Source organism: Balaenoptera musculus, chromosome X (assembly GCF_009873245.2).
Source record: "Balaenoptera musculus isolate JJ_BM4_2016_0621 chromosome X, mBalMus1.pri.v3, whole genome shotgun sequence".
Lineage (NCBI taxonomy): Eukaryota > Metazoa > Chordata > Mammalia > Artiodactyla > Balaenopteridae > Balaenoptera > Balaenoptera musculus.
This window is the reverse complement of record NC_045806.1, coordinates 118,083,878-118,094,972: the sequence shown is the minus strand read 5'-3', so window position 1 is coordinate 118,094,972 and position 11,095 is coordinate 118,083,878. Positions and strand designations below refer to the sequence as shown.

General features: G+C 41.8%; 1 protein-coding gene across 1 annotated transcript; it reads right to left on the bottom strand.

The window, feature by feature from the left end:
- Positions 1-6,834: 6,834 nt before the first annotated feature.
- Positions 6,835-10,848, bottom strand: LOC118889271 (exportin-6-like). The gene is given in 7 exon segments (XM_036841116.1): positions 6,835-7,590; positions 7,592-7,734; positions 7,737-8,699; positions 8,702-9,589; positions 9,592-9,705; positions 9,708-10,224; positions 10,226-10,848. Coding segments are annotated over 7 exon segments (3,819 nt in total). The 5' UTR covers positions 10,769-10,848; the 3' UTR covers positions 6,835-6,939.
- Between the last annotated feature and the right edge of the window lie 247 nt (positions 10,849-11,095).

The window sequence follows — 11,095 nt, the reverse complement described above, 5'->3', positions numbered from 1 at the left end:
TAGGAAAAAAGAGGCACAACACATGAATGGGCACTTCAAAGAAGAAAAAATACAAATGGTCCACACTGACGTGAAAAGATACTCAAATTCATTAGTAATGAAAGAAATTCAAATTAAAACCGCAGGATATATAATTTCACCCTTACCAAACTGGTAAAGTTAAAAAGTCAGACAACACTATGTATTAGTGAAGGTACTGGATGATGAGAGTTCTCATACAACTGCAAGCAGATATGTAAATACAACCAATTTGGAAATAAGTTGAACATGCTTATTTCCCATGACAGAACAATTACACCCTTTGGATATATATATCTAGGATATATATATCCTAGATAACTTCTTGAAAATTTGGACCATAAATAGAATTGCCAGAATTAGGAAACAAATAATACAGGACATCCAATTAAACTTGAATTCCAGATAAATAACAAAAGATAGTATGTATCTACATCTATGTATATCTTCCATGTATTATTAGGGACATACTTATACCAAAAAAAAATTCTGTTGTTTACCTGAAATTCAAATTTAACTGGGCACTTTGCATTTTATCTGGCAATTCTAACCATGAGACATGTACAAAAATACTCACAGCAGCATTGTTTGTACCAACAAAAAACTGGAGGGAATTCCCTGGCAGTCCAGTGGTTAGGACTCCACGTTTTCATTGCAGAGGGCACGGGTTCGATCCCTGGTCGGGGAACTAAGATCCTGCATGCCATGCTGCGAGGCCAAAAAAGAAAAAAAACTGGAAACAATCAAAAGATTCATGGACAAAATAACCATGTTGTAGGCTTACAATGAGATACTATACATCAAGGAAAATACATGAAATACAGCTACTTCCATCAATACTGTGCATTCTTAAAAGCATAACGTTGAGCACAAGCTGCAGAAAAACGTGTGATTCCAATTATATAAAATCAAATACAATAAAAATCAAATACCAAGTTGTTTAAAGACTATATATACATATATATATATGATAATTATAAAGGAAAACACGAGGATGATTACCATAATATGCAGAATAGTGGATATATCAGAGGTAAGGAAGGGAATACAGTCAAAAAAGAATACTCAGAGAACATCACATATATTTGCAAAGTATAGCCATTCAGTCTTTTTTTTTTTTTAATCTTTATTGGAGTATAATTGCTTTACAATGTTGTATTAGTTTCTGTTAGAGACACAGACGTAGAGAATGGACTTGAGGACAAGGGGAGGGGGAAGGGTAAGCTGGGACGAAGTGAGAGAGTGGCACTGACATATATACACTACCAAATATAAAATAGATAGCTAGTGGAAGCAGCTGCATTGCACAGGGAGATCAGCTTGGTGCTTTCTGACCACCTAGAGGGGTGGGATAGGGAGGGTGGGAGGGAGACGCAAGAGGGAGGGGATATGGTGATATATGTATACGAATAGCTGATTCAGTTTGTTATGCAGCAGAAACTAACACAACATTGTAAAGCAATTATACTCCAATAAAGATGTTAAAAAAATAAAAAATAAATAAAAAATAAAAAGTTATGTGAAATTCAAAGCAAAAACAGTGAGAGGGATAATTTAGTTCCACATAAACAGTTTAAAACAGCTTACCAGTACAATATTAATTTCATCTGTTTTGTCTCTAAATCAAAGAGTAGATTTCACAAGATTGTGTGTATTTTACCCTGCTCTTGTTATTATATGTGCATAATGTCATGGTTAAGAATACTCAAACGTTGTTATTTTAATTCTATCATCTCTAGCGTCCTTGAGCACCAGGAATTTGGGTGTAGACAAAAGCAGATTCAGATGTACCAAAATGAAGAAATTAAGGGGAAAAAAAAAGCATACATAGAAATATTTAAATGAGTCATATATGGAGTCAACTTAATTTAACCAATTTGTCTTGCAAGATATTCATTAATAATATTAGTTTTCTGAATGAAGGCAGTAAGACATACTTATAAATCTGTTGGGGCTGAAATACCTTCACCTGTCATCGCAAAAAAAAATGGAATTGAAACTATTCATCATTTTTTAAATGTTTGGTTAATTTTTACCAGGTACTGAGAGACACAGAGAGAGAGAGAGAAAGAGGGAATTATCTCAATTAAAAATGTTATGGTATAAAGAAAAGTGGCAATTAAATATATCAGCATTTTCAATTTTATTAAGTAAAAAACAATTTGGGGGGAGATTATGGGTGATTGTGTAAAAAGAGAAAGAGAGAAGAATTATATTTTAAAAAGCATTTTGCAGAAAAATATCAGTTGCAAGGCATACTAGGCAGCTAGGGAATTGAAATGTGTGAATATGTAACAAGAAAAGAGAATCTGCTTATTTCACTTTTAATATAAATGACATTTTTGCTTTAATTGATATACTTTTGTAGCAATGTATATGTAATTAACATAGATATATGTTATTTTAAGTCATTAAAGAAATAATTAAGAAATAATTTTATTTTCAAAAATAAATTTTGAATGGTAGTTGACCACCAATAAAATAAGATCAAATCATTCAGTCAGTGAATAAATACCTTAATAAAAATCTTCACCCATAAGATTTCCTGGTTTGAACAATAAAATATATATCTGCTGTATAAAAAACAAAACAACAACAACAAAAAAGGACAATAAGATAATGGGTGTTCCTTCATGTGGTGTGCCCAGGCTAATTCAGTGGCCTGAATTTTTGACTGTGTGTTGGTGTTTTTTTGGATGATGAAAAATTTTTGTTGACTGACAAGTGTTTGCTTGTAAGATTTATGAGGTTCAGTCTTCATATATGCTTTTACTTCCCCTTCTCCACCATGCCCAATCCCCAATTATTCTCTGCATATTGCACAGCATGTTCTGTTTTGGTTATTTACCTCCCTAATATTATTGTTTGTGTCCTTCTGTCAGTCATTAAATCACACAGTCATTTAGCCTTCTTTTTTAGTGATGTCCAGGTTATGCCTGTGTTAGCACTGTAATCATCTCTTTGTCATTATCTGAACTCTGAGAAAACATAGTAATACTATTCACAATTAAAAGTTAAATTAACACTATCTTGATACAAACAACAGCTAATCTACAGTCAGAGTCAAAAGTGGACTGTTAACACTCACAACTACAGAACATTTGAGTTGCATATTTAAATCACATCATTCAGAGTGAAGCAACAATGGATAATCCACTACTGTGGACTACAGATCATAGTTTCAACATCAGCAGTCAGGGAAGAAAAAGGAGCAACAGCAACCATGGAATTCAGCTAGTCTATGCCTTATCCACTTCACACTGAGAACAGTGTGTCTTTCAGCACCTGATTTTTTGGCTGCAATATCAGCTTTGTGCTTTTCCCCATATGTCTTCACCAATAATGGAAATTCAAAACTTTTTACATCGCAGGATAGAGGTTTCCTGGTAGACTGGACTTTTAGGACCAAAACCAAGACAGTCCTGGAGAAAAAGGGTAATTTGGTCACTGAAACGACACATTAAAGTAAACATCATTCGGTTCTACTACATTTCTTTTCCAGAGAGGAAAATGAGACTAAGAAAGAGCAGGTCATGGATACACAGCATATTATTGCCAAATTTAACACTCCTCACTCTATGTTACTGATTGCCAGTTCAAAGATCTTGCTAGTATGACATTTGGTTTTTATTGATCAGAATCTGACTGACCAAAATTTATGAATAAAGTTTAAAAAGTTGCCATTTTTTAGGCAAATAATTGAGATCTAAAAAAGATATTTCTGTTCATCTTTATAAAGTTAGAGTAGAACATAACAAGTAATTTCTTACTCCATAATTACTTGAAAATGTTTGAAACTTATTAACCAGCAGTTAGTGTAAAAGTTTACTATATATAATTTCCGTATGTTATGGACTGAATGTTTGTGTTCCTCCAAAATCCATATCTCATAAAGGTGAGGCCCTCATGATGGGATTAGTGCCCTTATAAGAAGAGACAGGAGAGAGCTTGCTCACTCATTCTCTCTCTCTGTCTCTCTCTCTCTCTCTCTCCAGGCAAACAAAACAGGTCATATGAGCACACAGAGAAATGGCAGCTGCCAAGAGAAGAAACCTCAAAATAAAACTGGCACCCTGATCTTGGACTTCCCTGACTCCAGATGTGTGAGAAATAAATGTCTGTTGTTTAAGCCACTCAATGGTATTTTGTTAGTCTGAGGCGACTAAGATATCATCCATATATTTAGAGCAAAACATTGTTCTCCTCAAACTGTATAGTATTAGTTATCTACCAGTGCTGTCAAAAACAACTAAATTTTACAGAGGAAGAAATCACATATAATATTCAATAATAATTTCTACTTTGAATAAGATATAATAATATTTTTAAAGAACACTGCTAAGGAAAACGTGGAGTGAGAATTGTGGACTACTGTGTATATGTGTGTGTGTATGTGTGGATATGCGTGTATTTGAGGTATTAGCCACACATACCTGGTTTCCTTACCACCATGTTTTGAAAACTTTCCCAATCCTTCCAACTCTCACTTGTATAAACTCTACCTTGTTATGTCAGGCCTTGAGAGTCCTACTAATCTGGCTTCAGAAATGCAATTAATTTAGACACATGAGCTTGAAACAGCCTGCTCCTTGTTCACGCACTAACAGAATTCTCCCTGTACCATATCTGCACACTGATGCACAGTCTCAGTTCCTCTCCATGGTCCACTGGATTATGGCTGCACACCTTCCTTAACCTGGCACACGATGACTTTATCCATACTAGAGCACACCAGAACATTACAGAATGTTCTTTCCTGGTCCTATTAGCCTTTCAACACCTTAGCCCCTTACAGATGCAAGAGTGCAGTCTTCAGGCTTAGGATTCCATTTCCCTCAGCTTTTTTACTCTCACTTAAAGCTGCTTTGCAAATCCTCCTACCCCTGCTCTACCATCCATTCACATTCCCTTTGCTCTTCCAAACCCCCATTTTCCTCTTTTCTAAGTCTCTCTAATGGTCAAATTGTTACGCTCTTGGTTAATACCCTGGATTGCTCTGCATTTCAACTGAGCCACTCTTAATTACATATCATCCACGGAAGCTGTTGAGCATGAGGATTAAGAGTATAGACTTGACTAGAGTTGCTTTGCTTGGGTTGAAACCATTTCTTCTCCTACTTCCTAGTTCTGTTACCTTGGGCAAAGTTACTTAACCTCTCTCTGTGCTTTATTGTTCCTGTTCATAAAATGACCATAATGAGAGTAGACTTGTTAAGATATTGCAAGGATTAAATGAGATGATCCATGTAAAACACTTATGTACCTAGTACAAAAAAAGTGATGAGTAAATTGTAGTTACTAATAATCTGCTCTTTCTACTATTTCCATGCTACAATGCTAGGTGATATAGGTCAAATTTGTGATTTGAAGGTATTGCATGATTAAACTATAGCAATCTTGAAACATGCTCTAATCTATTTGTTCTCTGGAATACATTGCCAAAAACATTTCCTAAAATGAAACTAGTAAGTCCAGGTCACACTGATTAAAACAGTATCAGAAGAACTGAACTAATACTGGACGTTTAAATCTTTGTCTTTAGAAATAATTCAACTGAATCAGTAAGACTTGAGTTCTAGTAACATCATTAATATAGACAGACTATCATTAATATCTATACGACCTTGAGCAAGTCACTAAAACAAACTGAATTGCAATTTTCTCACATGATGAAATGGAAAAATCCAATTCATTTAAAAAAGATATTTGTTGAGAATCTACTGTCAGCCAGTGTCTTTAATAGATGGCTTACATACATTATATCATTTATCCTTATAACAGTACTATGTAATAGGAGTGAGTATCCTCACTTTGTAGGAAATAAATAAGTAAATAAAGAGGCTCTGCCTATCTATCTCCCTGGGTTAAGAGGATCAGGGTCAAATGATGAAATTGTACTAGAAACTAGACTACAAAGCACTTTCCCAATATTGTACTTTAAATTTAATGTTTTGTTTTGACAAAGTACATCACGTCAGTAATTAAATTCTTGTTTATTTTTTTTCCCAGAGTTTTGGTGGGAAATCTGAATCATGAAGACCATTGATCAGGGTTTCTAGATTTGGATATAATGATTAAATTAGGATCATTTCAAGATAATTAATGAAATATTAAAAGAAGCTTTGAAAGAAAAATAAGTTTTAGATTGAATAAATGTCACTATTCTAGAAATATATTACATATGTATATATATATAATATACATATATATATATATATATATATATATAATTAAACATTTGTGCCACAAACTAAAACAGTTAATGTTTTTATATATTTCAGACTTTGAGGACTTTTCATTTTAGCTCAGATACTGAAGAAAAAAGTATCTTTGAGAACTGTGCATTTATTTTTTCTTTAGAATATTTATTGTATTAAGTGTTGTTTATTTGTTTTTGCATTTCTCTGAGAAATGCAAATTGACATCACAATGAAATGCCATAACTATTGTAAAAAACAGAACATGCCAAAAAAGATTCTTGTAAAATTGTTTTCATTGTGATTAGCTCATACTTTCATTATTTATCATGTGAGGAGTTCTTCTTAGAAGTTGATGAAATAGATGGCAATCCAGAAGTGCCATCTCCTTGCCAAGGATGTCTACTTTTATTGCACAAGTGTCACTTTTAAAGTTGATGAACAGCAAACATGAAGTAGTAATAACTAATGTTGAAAAATGAAGCCACCTAAGGAGCAAGAAGTGATAGATGACATGGTGCATTTTTAGTACCATAAAAAGTTCAAAAATGAGGAATAGTTTTGGTCATGCCCCAGTTTTGATTTTTTTAAATACAACAACAACATAAGCATATTATTTTTTCATTAAGCTTCTTAGTTTCTTAGTATCACAATGGAATGATGAGAAAACAAGGACAACAAAAAACCCCATGAGTCTGCAAATCTCTGACAAAAAGCAGAGACTTCAAGGCAATTGAGGGGGAGGGAGGGAGAGGCTTGACAGAAGTGCCAAAGTAGTTCCAGCATCATGCCTCTCCTTAGCCGGCTGGGCCGGGAGGGGTGGGGAGGTGGAATGGTGAGAAGGTGGCACTGTCACAGCTGTCCTTGGCGTTTCTGCCTCGTGACTGATACACGCATGATCTGCGCGGACCACCCCACAAGGATTTTCCGTTGCCTCCCCGGTACCTGGCCGCATGACCCCTGTCTGCTCCAAACCCCTGGGACACCCCGGAGCCAGTTCTGCTGGCTGGGCGGCAGGAGAGGAGTGTGGAGGGGGACGAGGGCAGGCGACGCCGCTCCGGGCGTGAGAAACCGAGGAGAGGCCGAGGCCCGTCCGGGAGACACCCGTGGCAGCAGGTGGAGGTGGTGCAGGTGGCAGCGGCAGGAGTCGGTGTCCCTTGGGCGGTGAGCAAGCTGCACCTAGAGCTTCACAGGGGCCGGGGGGCAGGCTGTCGTTGCAGAGTCTGTAGTAACGCAGGTCGTTGACCAGGCTGCGCACATTCTGGGTGAATGAGGGCAGGTCCCCATCCACCTTGAAATTCCGCCCCAGCACATTTTTCTGGTTGGCATCCACACCGTCACAGCTGGTCAGGAACTCTGGGAGGAAGGCCGCGAAGGAAGCCATCGAAGTCCACAGAGGCCATGTTGTAAATGGCGATGCCAATCTCCTCCTGCAGGAGGTCGTGGGACCTGTGAACCAGGACCTGGAGCAGCACGTTCACAAACTGAAAGAGCATGGTGGTCCGGAAGATCTTCTGAGGTACAGCTTCCGCTTGGTGTTGAGAGTCTCCAAGTAAAAGAGATTTTATTTAAATAGGTAGATGTCAGGCTGGAGAAAGGACTGTCCAAAAGCCTGCATGATGGCACTGAACTGAGGCTCATTCTCCACCTGCTCCTCGGCAATCCCCCTCTGGACACTGGCCAGGACGGTGGACTTGAAGAAGCACCTCCAGTTGTGATGGAGCGTCCGGAAGAGGAGCTCAGACAGCTCAGCCTTCACATCAGGGGAGCGGCGCTCGGCGATGACGGGATACACCTGCTCTATGCACAGGGAGATGATGCGGGGGAGGAAGGGCTTGAACACCTGGCCAGGTTCCTGGACCACCACCTGCAGGATCTTCAGGAACTTCTCAACCACCCGGCAGCCAGTACTGCCTTCGTGGAGTATGCTCTCGGCCAACTCTTCTCTGGTAAACATATTGAGGAAAGTCTGTGTGACCTGCTCAGTGAAAGGCATGCCCATCTGTACTCTAAGGCCTCGAAACAGAGTGGGGAAGAAGCTCAGCATCTCATCAGACACATCTGACTGATGGATAAAAGCTGGAAAGAGGGCCGGGGAGACTTGAACGGATTCCTGCAGGGACCGGTAGCAGATCTGTTGGGACTTGGCGGATTCCCCAGAGATATTCTCCACGCTATCTTCTAAGACACTAAGTGTCTGGTGGATAACCACTTTGGTGTCATCCAGGGGCATCTTCCTCTGCGGGGCGACAGCATTGGGCTTCAGGTTGCAATGATCCCGAGAGAGCGCAGAGATGAGGTTGGCATGGTTGATGGAGCGCACAGGCCACTGCTGCTCATTCTCTGGGATGTTTGGCCATGGAAGCAACAGGATGTTAGAGAGGGCTCGGCACACCAACACCTGAGCCTTGTCAACAAGCTGCTGGGTAGAGGGATCCGTGATTCTGTTGAATACTTTCTGTACTGCGGGGATGCTGAGCAGAAAGGTCGCACAGTGGCGGCCAGTGAGACCAGTGAGTGGCGCGCAGATAGCAGCAGTTTGTCTCGGACCTTGGTGCTGACCAGAGCTGTGACTGTATCCATGGTGGTGGAGATGAGCGTAACGAACGGCTGCGTATCCTGCCGATGAGCCTCGCTGCAGTACTGTGCTAGCCAGTGAGAGTAAGCCTGCAGAGCAGCCAGGGGCTAAGCGTGCACGTCAATGAGATCAGGCTTCAATACTGATGGCACGGCAGTCTCAATGTTGTGCAATTTTATCTGAGATCCATACAAAGTGACTTTGACCAACCTCTCCACCACTGTGAGGGCGTCGCTGAAGCGCACTGCGAACACGTCCCCGATGAAGTACTCGGCTAGGTGGCCCACAGCCTGCAGGAGGGAGCTCAGGTCTCGCAGGGAACAGCGCAGCCGCTGGCAGTCGTTCTCTGCTGTGATGTTCAACCTGTGTCCTGACCCTGAAGTAACTATCAACTGCTGTAACCCCAGATAAACTTCTAAATTGTCCTGAAGAACTGGGAACAGTGTTGAGAAGGCGTGTGTGGGAAGGAGCTCCATCACTTTGGCCACTGCCTCCAAGCTCTGGCGTAAGTACCACTGCCACTCTGTCTGCTGATCGTCATGCAGCGTTTTGTCATCCAACTCCTCCAGCTGGGCCTGGTTGTATCTGAAGTGGATTCGATTCAACACCTCCATGAGCAAGAGGACTAGGGCGTCTTCGTATCTGTTGAGAACTGCTTCCTTGTCTCCCAGACGGCTTTTCGTTTTCCTTGTCAGATAGTCCAAAAAGAGCGTCCAGATATCCAAACAAGAGAAGTAACCTTCATGAGTAGGCTGATGAAATGTGTACTTGAACAAAACTGTCAAAAACTCCACCACGGGAACTGGGAGTAGGACTCGATTCTTCTTAGGTGAACACTCACAAAGAGCCGCAGAAGGTCAGTAAACTTCTCGATGTAGCTCTCATTCAGTTCTTCTAGCCTTCTCTTCACCTGTGGGCATTGTTATCCTTGGTGATTTTCTGCAGGAGGTGGAAAGTCTGCTGGAACATACGCAGTAAGTACTCCTCGAATTCCATAGGCACACAGTTCTTGGACATGAGTTCATTGATGCAGGACATGGCCAGGACCCCAAGCCGGCCGCGCTCCTGACCCAACACACAGTTCTGGCTGCTGCCATTAACCGATGCCATCTTTCTGGCCTGGATGTCACAGCCAAAGCAGGCAAAGTGGAAGATGGTGGTAAGGAGGGACGGGATGATGCTGGCAGACAGAGGAATCCATCTGAAGAGATGGGCCAGGCACCCCAAGGCCAGGGAACAGATATACTCACTCTCCGCATCAAGGGTGGGGAGTGGCTGATTCAACAGTTTGGCTGAACCAGGACTCTGCAACAGGTTACTCGGTAAGTCACCACTTTCTCCTGAGGTCGGGGAAGGTGGTGGGGTGGTGGCAGTCACGCTGTGTTTGTCCCAGACAGTCTCCAAGATACCTGTCAGTAGCCCAAGCACTGTCCTGCACCTGGTCCAGCAGCAGCTTTCGCAACTCCTCCTTCCGAGCCACGCTGAGGTCCTCACCGGGACAAGCCAGCTCTTCTGAAGTTGTCTTCAACATGATCAGCCCGAGGGGAGTTGTCACAGGGGACTGGATCAACTGTAAAGTGTTAGTAAAAAAGTCATGGTAGAACATGGGCCAATCTTGACGGCCAATGTCAACAATCACTTTGCAGAGCTTGTTCCAGATGAAGTAAGGTAAGGTTTTGCGGTGAGCCAACAGGAGTTTGGACAGGCAGCTACGGATTTCCATCTTATCCTGAGATGGGACCCCAAGCCACATTTTATTCATCAGATTCTCAAAAACCGTTAAACTGTACATCATTACATAGTCATTCCTAGTGCTGGAGAGAAAATACAGGCAGAATCTCCAGGTTCCTATTTGCTGAGCAAAGTTATCAACAAGTTCCTCTAGCTCACGTTTTCTTTCATTGGTTGTACAGTCGTGGAAAAACTCTGTCATCAGACTTTCCAATGCCCCGAGAGAGGCTTCTTCAGATGCCATGCTGGCCGGGGGAGGGGGCGGCTCAGGTGAGCTGGCTCTCGGGCTTCGGACACGTCCCGCTCGCACAGGTCAGCTCATGGTCCCGGCAGGCTCGGGAAGTGCCCCGCCCATGCAAAGACAACCGCTTCCCCACCCGGGCCCCGCGGGGACCCTCCATTAAGAGCGCGGTCCCCCGGCCCGCCTCATCGGGGACCCCCGGAACAATTCATCACCTCCCCAGGGAAACTGAAAAAGCAGGAAATGGGGCTCGGAGGGCAGCGGCTCGGGGCTCCCCGCCCGGGCCCGACCCCCGAGGGGAGGCTCCGGGCCCAGGCAGGGGCTCCCCGG